This window comes from Taudactylus pleione, unplaced genomic scaffold (assembly GCF_031769625.1).
Source record: "Taudactylus pleione unplaced genomic scaffold, aTauple2 ptg000282l, whole genome shotgun sequence".
NCBI lineage: Eukaryota > Metazoa > Chordata > Amphibia > Anura > Myobatrachidae > Taudactylus > Taudactylus pleione.
In genome coordinates, this window is record NW_028284684.1 from 8,470,133 (window position 1) to 8,483,470 (window position 13,338).

Here is a 13,338-nt window from a genome sequence, read left to right on the forward strand (position 1 = left end):
CTGCTGTTTAATCTGGCCTCTTTAGGTCTGCAGTTATCCTCTTCCTGGAACCATACTGCTGCTCATCAGGGTTTACCTTTGATTATTGTATTTACACCTGTTTGTAGGTCAGGTCACAATTTCTCTAAATACCTGTGATATCATTGTTATTTGTTTAACCCTTGAGATGGGCAGCGATTACTGGTTTTACTGTACATCTCTCTATACATCTCAGGTGTTCTGCTATTTAAAATATATCTAGGTGGTTAGGATGTACTATTTTATATTTTAGACAGAATATTGTCTAAACCCAAATTTGTCTTCCATTTGTATTCCTTTTGTTTCCCTTTTATTATGATTAGTTATGTGATTTCTGTGATATTGTGTCTCTCTACAGCCATTGGTTGCTACTGTGATTAATTTTCCAAAATGGTTATGTACAAATGTCTAGATCAGCGACCAGCCAAAAACATGGGGAAAAGTCACCCACCATAACCCAAAACCCCTCAGAACAAAACTGCTGTCTCCTTGGGATCTCCTAACCATTCAGAATCCCTGCCCGCCTCGCCCTCACTTTCCTCATCGATCCCATCCATGCAGACACCCCCCACTCCCATAGCTGCCCCATCTGCTACAGCAGCGGCTAAGGAAATGCTCTTAGTGATAAAACCAATTATGGAACAGCAGTTTCAGGAGTTTCGCAATACCCTATCATCTGTAGTGACCCAACTGGAATCCAACACTAAACGCATAGGGACCTTAGAGCAGAGAACAAGTGACAGCGAAGAAACTATAGTAGCACTTCAATCCTCTTCTGACAATCAAGAGGTAACTATTAAGTCCCTATTAGACAAGATTGATGATCTGGAAAACAGAAGCCGCCGCAACAATTTACACTTCATAGGCATACCAGAATCAGTAGCGGTTCCCGTTTTAGTAGACTATCTACAAACATCTCAATCGTGCCTTAGGTATCTCAGATACCGATACCACTATAATAATCGAACGTGCTCATTGACTACACCCCGATAGGGACTCACAGGGCAGTCACCCTAGACCGGTTATTGCCAGGTATTTAAATATTAGAGACAAGGATCTGGTGTTAAGAATGTACTGCAAGGCCACCTCCACAATAATAGATGGGCATAAGATCTTGGCATTCCAGGATTTTTCGGCAGCGGTCTCACATAAACGCAGGGAATTTTCTCCAATATGCAAAACACTTTTTGAAAACCGACACCAATTTACTTTATTATTTCCTGCTAGACACAAAGTCACAATTAATGGAAATGTACATTTTTTTGATGACGCCAGCTCGGCGAGGCACTTTGTCTCTGCACTGCAATTACTCGACAACCCTTTATCTCGTTCCCCTAGATGAAAGCTAGTGGTTATACCATTGCTAATATTATTTTCATAAGAGAGACATTCATATTTTCTCATGTTTTCTTTTCAGTTAGATGTTATAATGTTTTTATATCGAATATTATGTATTTGGTTAATGTTCTTAATACCTGTATGATATTTTCTACAGGATAATTTTTATTTGGTTGGAAAATATTGAAAATTGTAAGAATTGGAGCAGGTTCATGGCAATGCCTAGTTGTTTGTTGATTGCATACACATCCCTTCTTTTTTGTATGACAACGGATGGGTGTGGTCGGCTGAATTTGATAACACAGATCACTGTCTCCCCAGAGGCTGGAATGAGGGGACCAGGAAAATTGGTAATTATGATGTACAGATTTTTTTTTTTGCAAAACAGGTGTGGGTTAATGTCTGCACAATCTACCACTATTTCTACTAGTCATGTGACTAACAATGTTCACGTAGTTTCATGGAATGTACATGGCTTGAATTCTCCTGTGAAACGTAGGAAAGTGTCTACCCACCTAAAACTTTTGTCTCCAGACATTGTATTCTTGCAGAAGACCCACTGGGCAATTTCTCAGAACATGTCTTTGCGAGATAGCTGGATACGGGAATGTATATCCACGTCCTTTACTTCCAAAAAAACATGGGGTGGCAATCCTGTTTCACAGGCGACTACAATATTCCATAGTTGATTCCTTGATAGACAGCGAAGGTAGATTTCTACTGCTAGATGTTCTTATAAGAGGTACACTATATATGTTATTGAATCTTTATGCTCCTTCCGCCCCCAATATGCAATATTTTCGTGCCATATCTAATATATTACTACAATGTACTCTTGGTAATCTGATAGTGGGTGGCGACTTAAACAGTGTAGCAGACTTTCATCTAGATAGGTCTAGCATAGCCTCTTCCCACTCTACCCTAGGGGATGCGAGTCTCCATTTACTTCAAAATACTCATAATCTTCACAATGTTTGGAGAATTTTTAACCCCTCCGATAGAACTTATACATTTCACTCTTATGTACATTGAAGTTCTTCAAGTATTGATTATTTTCTGCTCTCTGGTCAAGTACTTTTGAGGGTAAACTTGGTTGATATACACTACATATTGGTATCAGACCACGCTCCTATATCTGTTCATTTCATGATGCACAGTTCCGATGTCTCTTCTAGATTTTGGCGATTCCCATCCTCCCTGAGCTAATCTGACCATTTTACTCAATACCTCCAAACTAAATTGCAGGAGTTCACTGACGATAACTTAGAACACTGGGATGACCCAGCCCTTTTTTGGGCAACTTCTAAAGCGGTATTGTGGGGTCATATTATAGCTTATCAGGCTCTGAGATGACGGGAATACCAACAAAAATATGACTCATTACACCATTTAGTTTCTTTTTCTTATCAAGCTTATGAATCAGACCCCTCAGATCCTAATTTGTCGGACTACAGGCACAACCGCCAACTTCTTGAAAGTTTTCTTTTCGCCAATGCTCAAAGACAGCTTAATTATTCTGCAAACAAATATTACCGCTGGGGCAACAAGCCGGTTGTTTACTGGCAAATATGACCAGAGGGCAAAAAAACAAAAGTCACATCACAACAATCAGAAACCCCATTAATAACTCCACAGTTCATTCCACAACAGACATTCTCTCTCGTATTCACACATACCATACATCACTATATATGGCATCTCCGACTGACCCTGTTTTACATGATTGTTTGCTAGATGAAGCAAATTTACCCAGACTCTTCGATGCCCAACGAGAAATCCTTAATAATGACATTGGGGAGGAGGAAGTATCTATGGTGATATCTAAGCTTCCATACAATAAATCCCCGGGACCAGATGGCTACACCGGAGAATATTTCAAACTCTTAAAACCACACATAGTCCCCATTCTTACTTCACTTTACAGAGGAATCCACAAGGATCATATTCGTTTTCCCTCTTTCACGGAATCTCACACCATTTTGCTTCCAAAACCTGACAGGGACCCGGAGCTTGTAGCCTCTTATAGACCCATAACTCTACTTAAACAGGACTTTAAGATATTATCAAAAATAATGGCTAACCGTCTTCAGGCTATTTTGCCAGATATCCTAACCTCGCACCAGCTAGGATTTACGCATGATAGATACTCTGTGAAAGGGGTTCGCACCGCCTTAGCTGCAATAATTTCTGCCTCCAACAATACTGTTGATACTCCTGCATGCTTCTTAGCCTAGATGCTGAGAAGGCTTTTGAAACTGTATCTTGGCATCACCACATTTCCTCCTTTACTACACAAATTGGAAAACTATGGAGTGGTTTCTGGTTTTACTATCAACCATGAAAAGTCACAAGGTATGCTTCTGGGTCCCCAAGGCTCTTGGTGTGCAGGCTATCGGATAAAATGGGCTACCAATTACATTAAATATCTGGGAATACTTCTCCCCCATAACATTCATAACATGTACACACTCAATATATCTAAAATAATAAAAGAAGCATTAGGGGAATTAGAAAAATGGAATCACTTAATGTTGTCTTACTTGGGGAGCATACACCTATTAAAAATTATCACGTTCCCAAAACTCCTCTTATACCCACTTCAGATGTTTCCGGGTTCTGTTGTCCGCATCAGACAAAAAATTAATTTATGCTATATTTCGAAAATTCATTTGGCAGAATAAAAAACCACGGATTAGTATACTTATGTTGCAGCAATCTACGGCCAATGGCGGTGTAAACTTTCCAAATTTAAAACTATATAAGTCTGGAAGTCTTCGATACATTCGTGACTGGATTCATGGCACAGATTTTCACACAAATACGGTCATAGACCAATCCTTTTTACCGCATCAACATTTACTCTCATTCTTACACAATCATAAACAAGAAATACTTCCTTCAATATCGGAAAACCCACTTTTAATGTCCTCTTGAACTGTTTGGCATTTTACCAGACATAAGAAAGGCCTTAATAGTCATCACTCATTATTTCTTCCCTTGATAGCTAATCTGGAATTTCAACATGGACAGGCACTTCACCCTTTCTTATCTTGGCAATCCAAGGGCATTTCCCACATCAGGGCATTGGTGGATACAAGTGCTGAATCTTCTCACCAAGTACAGGTACTCGTGGATAAATATGAGATACCTCGTTCTCATACTGTAGCTCAACACAACGCTAGCACAGTTGGTAAACATCTGTCCACACAAGATTGGTTCAATCCCCTAGATGTTACACTAGCAAGGTCCTAGTCTGGTAGAAAGTCTATATCACTATTTTACCAATCAATACATGACCCCTTCAACTTGACAAAATCAAAGAATGGTATATTTTCCCGGACACAAATTTTTTCTCCTAAAACAATTGACCTCCTTTTAAAGACACTCACATATTCCATGTGAACATTATCTGCATCCATGTATAAGGAAATGATCTATAATATATTCCATAAGGGATATCTTTCCCCGCATCATAGATTCCTGATAGAGATTTCTGACTCAGACACATGCCCTAATAGTTGAAACACTACGTTTATGCATTGCATGTGGGACTACCCCCTAATAACCTCTTTCTGGGGACAGGTTAGGAGGTTCGTATTAACTTACCTCCTTAACTATTTACCTTTGACTGCAGAATGGGCAGTTTTGGGGGTTGTACCTTCTACAACACATATGTTGCAGGGAAGCAAAAAACTGATTCTTATCATTTCGGCTGTTGCTCGTAAATGTTTTTTACACCAATGGATTCATAAAGAACCTCCCTCTATACATTTATTTAAATCCAAATTATTTTATGTGTTTCATATGGACTGGTTGGAGGCTTCATTACATAAGGAGGAAAGTACTGAATAATTTTTTCACATTTGAGAGGGATTCGTTGATTCCTTGTCAGAAGATATAAGGACTCAATTACATAAATGCTTTCACTCTACTCAATGCTACGAAACTAGACTTTTGTTAGAAGATACCCCAATCAATCTGCCAAGGCCCGCCTCTGTGGTCCAATCTGACAGAAATGCTGACCACGCCTGTTGATTTAGATACAATTTACTTAACCCGTTTAATATTTAAAATGTATATATTGCTGGTTTTTGTTTTAAATACCAGGTACTTTATTCTTTGATTTTGTGTAATTGACAACTATTGTATTTTCTAATATTATAATTCTTATGATACGATTTTTGTTACATTTTTATTTGCTCCTTTCTGAATAAAAATAAGTTTAAAAAAATTAAGGTGTTTCAATACTGATTAGACTGGCCATGGTCATTGGGTATAATGGCAGCAGCATCCTTGGTGCATGCTTACTTATCAGTGTTTTCTCCAATGCAGCCTGTGCTTGGTTAATCCAAGCATCTGCTGCATCAGTTATGCAAGTATCCCTAATAAGGGCTGCGAGATCTTTAATCTTTACCTTACAGTATATATTTAGGATCAAGACAGACTCTTAAAATAATGTCATAGAAACATTAGACAATTGCTTGTGCGTGTAATGGGGGTGGAGAAATACATATTACTATTACTTAGTAAGTAAATGTAGCATACCCCTTATAGCATGATTCTGCATGATTTGAAGTATCGTGACTATTTAACAATAGCATAAAGCAGGAGATAGCTCAGATATATCTTATGAAAGGCAAATTAGCTCTGAAGACTGGTCTGGCCCCTATTTACTAAGCTCTGTAAAGCATGGCCCTGCTGTGTGCCTATGGAGGCAGCCTAAATCCTTCTCTGTAGTTATATCACTAAATGACCCACTGCCCATGTGCAGAGTCAGAAAAGGCAATGAAGTGCCAACATTTTCACTGTTACAGCTGCTGTCCCAGCAAGACCTATATGATACTTAGTCCCCCACCCCCCAAATTCCTTATTGTTGCGATATGCTCCTATATGGAATGTTGGGGCCACATTGATTTTTTTTTTTAAACGTAATCCAAACTACATGTTTTGGTCTTTCCTGTGCTGAAAAAATAGTAGAGTGTAGCTGCTGTGGATTGTGTGAAATAATCAGTCTATGCCATTATAGTCTGTATTTGGTTACCCAATAACTAAATCGCTAATATGTCAATTGACTTGATTAATCACATTCCAGAAGTGGGAAATTCTCTTACTGCTGTGTAGCAGAATAAAACGTCACCTTTTACCATCTGACTCTGCATATGAATAACCTTAGATTATAGAGTGATACAAATGGAACAACTCTGTGAGAGAATGACAGATTGGGTATATTCTGAAGCATTTGAGACTCATATATCTTGCATTAGCTTGGTGAATGAGGACCTATTTCTTGTTATTGAAAACAAAGGAGATGTATATGCCATATACTATGTATTTTTTGCCAACTCTGTTAGACTTTTGTAAAACAGAGCTGATACTACTGTGACAAAGGTGTTGTGTCAGAAAGGCGCTTCCTAATATGGCCATCAAAAGTGTAGGAATAAGCAAAGAACACTTCTCCCAAAGTATTGATAGATGTCGCATACTGTACTTTTTCTCAAATCAGGAATATGGGAAAAGAAAATTATAAACATAACATAATACATTCAAACATGATGAGACGCTGAATGAAGATGTACTGTAGGAAATACAACACTTTTCCTTAAATTGGTAGAATTTAGACTGGCCCAGGAAACTGGATGCTAATACCTTGCAGTTACCTTGCAGTTAGTAAATAAAGTAACATATTATATTCACAGCTTCTACGATGGTATAATTAGGAGAATTGTCCCAGAAGGCTCCTAATATATTTTGTATAATGATAGCTCAATTTACCTTAGAAGGAAAAGAACAACCAGCTGAAGTCTATAAGCCAAGAAGCTAGTACAAAGAAAATGTATTCACAATCAATGTAAGACATATGGATGAAGCAATAAAACCATCATAAAAACAAATTCTGTCCAAAGATAGTGGACATGATGTCTGGTTGGCAACTTTACCAGAGTCTGATGTAATGTGAGCGGTGGTGTAAATATTAAGAATCCAGGATCCCCAAAAGCTCCACACATGTTGGGAACTGGTTGGGCCAATCTTAGAATAGTTCTTTCTTAGCCAACGCATTTTGGGACATTGGTTCCTTTGTCAAAGCATCTAAAACCTGAGTGCCTTGGTTTAGCAGCTTCTTTTTCGAAGTGCCTCTTTTTCCTCCCTATATTCCCACTCCTGTACCAATCTATTTTTATTTTTTTTCATGGCACAAATTGCACTTTTTTGTACTGTGCATAAGCACAAACATGATTGCGTCTCCTTACACTTAGATAAGCAGAATAGAGGACAGAGAGTTAATGCAAGCATTGGCCAAGTTCAACAAGTGCATGTTCACTCATATGTGTTCATACAAACCACAACTGAGGAATATGTGACCGTCAGGAGGTGTGTAACTTGCAAGTGCTCAACCTCTGGTGCAAAATAAGCACTAATGATGATGACAATCAGCAGTCACTTCTGTAAAGGTGCATACACAGTAGACGATATGCTCCCTGAGCGATATCGTCTAGTGTGTCCCCGGCAGGCTGTGCTCAATGTCGTTCATGACATTGAGCACAGCCGCTGAACGATATCATTAGCGATATCGTTCAGCGCCGGGCTCTCTCACCCATTCCCTGACATGCAGCAACCTGACGAGGTCGTCAGGTTGGCCTGCATGTCAGCCCGATGAACGAGGATGACGAACGACCCGCGGGAACGCGCGTCGTCGTCATTGTTCATCTTTTTTGTGTTAAAAATGGACGATAAAGTGGACGACTGAACGATAACGATATCGTTATCGTTCAGTCGTCCACTTTAATCGCCCAGTGTGTACGCACCATAAGTGTCCTGGGGGCCTATTTATTAACATTATGTTTACTAAAATAAAGTGAAAAAGGGTGTTTTTACACCCTTTTCACATTATTTTAGTTTCACATAAATTTACTAAATGGCAATTGTCCAAACCATAATTATCACATATTTTTAGTAAGCATTTCGCATTTCCCATAATTGTAATGGGAAATGTGATCTGCCCAGATTTACTAAAAAATAAAATGTAAAAGCTACCGGGGGAAGCCCTGTGATAATAACGACACCACACCTGGAGATGGCTCTATCAGGCAGAGCAGAGCCGTGAGCCTGGCCCCAGAGATCAGCTGTGTGGTCTAAATGGACCTGAAGCTGATCACTGCAAAAAAATCGCTAGGGGGCGGTGGTTGTGGCAGCCGGCAGTGGATGCACAGAGACATTCTCCCTGTATTTTTTCCGTATTTCAAATGTGGAATGTAGTAAATAAGGCCCTTGATCCTTCCCACTGATACAATTACTATTATTAGTGTAGCTGCAGCAATCTACAGTATTTGCTTTATTTATTTCTTATTTGCAATCGGTCAACAGCACAAAAAGAAATTCCTCTTTGATTTTTTTTTTTAAAAGGGGGGGAGACAGATGTTTATATTTAATTCAACTTATTTAGTAATTGTATTTGTATTTGAGTCTGTTCTATTATTTTGCAACTTAGTATTTATTAATAACACTATACAGACATAAAGAGACTTATGCTGCCCATCCACTAGGCGATTAAACCTTGCGATGGAGCGATAATGACTGTCGTTATCGCTCCATCGCTTGGTAATCGCCCGCAAAGCATGCAGTAAAAGGTTAAAAACGACCAGCGATGCGCGCGCTCGCTGGTCGTTTTTAACATCAATCATCGCCCGAACATGACTGTCAGCCTGACGACCGCCGTCAGGTTGCTATGTTCGGGAATGATTGATCTGCATACACTGAACGTCTGAATGTTCAGTGCATGCAGTTCACCGCGCGGGAGATGACGGCGTCGTAATTGTGCTGTCGTCCCCCGCATCGCCTAGTGGATGGGCAGCTTAATGCTGCTCATCCACTAGCAGACTTGTCCCTGAAAGATCAAAAGATCTTCACAAATCATTCATCAATTCCTGATGATCGTTATCGTTCATGTGCATGAACGATTGCACAAAACGACCAACGACCATAGACCATAGACCAACGATTTTCAAAGCAGTTGTTAATAAAAGTGGGATGTTGGTCATTCCAGCGTTGAAAACGTGGACCGATGCATGAATGATTACATGATAACGATGTCCAATAACGACTAATTGACAGGCAAAACGGACAATGCAAACGACCAGCGGGATTTGCGGACGATTTCCAAGCGATTGAGCGATAACGACGGTTGGATGGGCAGCATAATGTATACAACATTTTATTAAACTATTATGTACAAACTGGATACTGTAAATTTGGCATTTACTACAAGCACTGTCAAGTCACATTTTGTGGTGAAAATGTTGTGCATATACTACTGTTCTCTCCTGGCACAAACCTGTCGCATATCCTACCCTTACAGAGCTGGAAATGCTCTGCAACCTGTCAACCCTCGTTTTTGGGTACATTTTGCTCCAGTGTTTTAGACCTAGAATGCACCCAACTCTACACGAGCCCCTAAGTCAGGGGCATTATAAGAGAGGAGGGGGCCCTTTGCTGCCATTTTCCCTGTGATTTTGGTTGCTCTGCAGTGATGGCCCGGCCCTGCACAGCAGCACTCTGGAGACTGCAAAGAGCTAAGTATAACTATATATGGGTGCAGGGTGTGCGGTGTGGGCCCTAATGGACACCCTGCACCCATTATTGATACACCATTGCCCTAAGTGTTCAGTCATTCTCATTATTGAATAAATAATTAAAGTAAATGTTTTTGGTGAACAAGATATCAGTGACAATATTACTTTGTGTTTCAGGAAGCAGAGATTCTGAATACTGCCATTCTCACCGGGAAGACAGTAGCAGTTCCTGTTAAGTCTGTTGCTATAGACAGCAGTGGCTCAGTGACAGATATCTCGGAAGTTGTGGAATGCAGATCTACGGATGAAGATGTACTAAAGGTATTTTCCTTCTTTAACTGTATTTTAGAATTTAGTTTTAAAGCAAACATAATACAGTAAATAGGTTGACATCAGGACGTCGACATGCAATAGGTCGACAAGGTTAGGGTAAGGGTTAGGCACTTGGGGGAGGGTTAGGGTTAAGCTGCTGAAGGGAACATTTAGGCTTAGGCACTAGGGAGAGGATTAGGCTAGGGTTAGGTTTAGTCACTAGGGGAAGGGTTAGGTTTAGGCACAAGAGGGAGGGTTACAGTTAGGTACTAGGGGCAAAGTTAGGATGAGGATTAGGCTTAAATTACAAAAAAACATGTGTTGACTATTTTTGTGTCGACCATCTGAACCTGTCAACCTTTTAACACTGTCAACTTTTTGCACTGTCAACCTTTTGTCCCTATCAACCTATTGCATGTCGACCAGTTGGTGTCGGCCTATTGACTGTAAACCCTTATATTGTCGATCGTCCATACCACACCCATGGTATTGCTGGTATGACTGTTTTTATCTGATCAAGGTGGAGGTGAAAGTTTAAGAATTCATGATAAATTAATGAGCAGGGTTTGGTAAAGCCAAAGGTTTATGCTTATAGAATCCAGCAAAGTTAATATGGCCCTGACCATTTGAAAACTAATTACAGACAGATATAGATGAATAATGAATACATTAGATGAAAAGACATTAGTCCAACATGCCTCAATATGTTTTCACTGCCTGGAAAGAAAATGTAATTTAAAAAATATGGTAACTCCCCTTTAACAAGTCAAAATATTTTAGTTTCTTAGTATGTCTTTTTATACACTGATTTTAATATCACAATGTGAGATTTTGCTATAACATCTAGAGCTGTAAAGCAGCAGATGATACACTAAGACATGGTATTATTTTTCTAAAATGACTTTAGAGTATCTTCAAAAGTTACAAGTTTCCCTGCTAATTAAAAGATCCCTGTCAGAAAAATGCTGTATTCTGCTTATTTCATGGTCGGATTTCACATTGAATGTGTACTTACTTTAATTAGAAACACATATATGTATGTTGCAATAGCTTCCACAGTATAATGAATTATAAGCACATGGAAGTGTATTTTCTGGGTGTTAAAGTCTAATTAACAATATGAATCAGACTACAGAAACTGTTGATTAAGATTGCTTGTAACCAGACTTCAACCTGCAGTAGCATCCATTTAATGACAAAGGAAAATTTATGTTTTCTTTAATAAAGTAATATAAAGCATATATCAGTAGTTGCTGTTAGAATTGTTTGAAATACAAGTGGTGCCTTTTATTGGATACACACTTGTTGATATATCGTTCGCTCGATCGATGAATAATATAGTGAGTGCAAATGGTGGGTGTGTACACCCGTTATGTCTGTGAACGACCTATCAGGTCAGACTGGAAGCACAGGTGATGCTGATGTATCTGAAAGATATATCAGTGCATCTGTATGTGTGTACGGGCGACCACCCATACACTGGCTGCAGGGACCTCCAACACTGACATCACAACTTGGGGGGAGGGCAAATTTAAATGCTCGCCCAGTTGTGATGTCAGACCAGACATATCGGTCTGCTGACCGATTCATCGTGTAAGTGTGTACCAAGCATTACTTATGCTCACAGTTCAAAATACAGAGCCATATAACTAGACTTTTTGGTGCCCTCTGCCAGAGAGAGCATTGGCGCCCCCCACCCCCACACTTTTTAAATAGGGACATAAGATAGTGCCCCTGAAAAAGGGCCATGGCTTCATGGGGAAGGGCCAGAGAAGAGAGAGGGGTACTCCTGGGACAGCCAGGAGATACTGGGGATAAAAGAAGAGGAAGCTACAAGTGAGTGTGAGAATAAACAGGAAAATTGACAGGCCCAAATAGCACCCCCTGCTCTAAGGTGCTGTGCCATAGCCCAGGTCATACTACCCTAGTTACGGCCCTGTCAAAATATTACATGTATTCCTAAGCAACATGTTCATTTCCTATATACTTAAAAACGACTTATAATGTATCAAGAAGGTTTTACGTTTATTTTGAGATCCTTTCCTGTGGCAACTTCTCCATGCTGACTACATTTTATGTGCTTTGGTATGGCTATGACTTTTATTGAAAATGTAACACATCGCCTGGGGAGGTCTGATTGTGCTCAGAAACATCTCTGAGATCGATCTAAAACACAGACCTCTATTCATGCTCAGGCTACTGAACTTTTGCATATTGTATTATTATATTTTATTTATAAGGCACCACAAGGGTTTGATAGCGTCATACAAGGGGGAAAAACTTACAGCAAGGACATAAGTTATTTAAACATTAGGTAAGCAAAGTCATCTTCTTATAGTTTTTAGTTTTGCACTGCAGGCAAAACATTGAATACTTATGTTGATGACTCCTTCCAATATGCACTGGGTAAGAACTTACATAGAGCTGGAGAAGGTATAACTGGGGCCTATATAACTACACTCCATTACTATCAGGACACCCAGGGCGTTGCACCCCTGATGACAGCTCAGCATCTGTGATGTCACTATTCTTCTACATAATACCATCACAGCATGTACTGACAGGGACTGCATTACCAAAAGGTGACCCTAGGCAGGGCTGGATTGAGGCCCACAAGCGCCTGGGGCTGAAAATGTTCAACGGCCTGTTGTGAAAATCGGAGGAGGTGTGAGCACTACTGTTTGGATTTGGCCAGTGCCATGTGGGTACATACATCGCTTATACTATCAACCCCATTGTTTCCCTAAGTACATAAAGTATAAAGAGTGATCATTGTGCTCACATGATGATTGGCCTATTTTTATGTAGAGGCCTGGAGTTGTAGCTACATTCACCCCATTGCTAATCTGGCCCTGAACCTAGGTAGATGCATTGGGTACCAATGGTGAGGGGGTGCTTAAAACACTAAGGGGCATATTTTGTGATGTGATAATTATGCCCCAGCTCGCAATGTGGTAATGAAACTGATCACATGCATTTATAATAGTTATGGCGCAGGGACAGAGATTCTGAAAAATCTGTGTCCTGATGAATGGCTAGAACCAAAGTGATAGCTCTGGAGGGAAAATGGAGAAAATCAGACATATATGCTGTAGTCCCTTCT

The 13,338-nt window shown here is 39.8% G+C and overlaps 1 protein-coding gene across 1 annotated transcript in view; it reads left to right on the forward strand.

Annotated features, from left to right (window-relative positions):
* TMEM132D (transmembrane protein 132D) overlaps positions 1-13,338 on the forward strand; it is a 1,095,696-nt gene that overhangs the window by 897,350 nt on the left and 185,008 nt on the right. Inside the window, exon 5 of the mRNA XM_088482164.1 lies at positions 10,101-10,244. Coding sequence (XP_088338290.1) covers positions 10,101-10,244 — 144 coding nt within the window. The remainder of the gene's footprint in view (positions 1-10,100; positions 10,245-13,338) is intronic.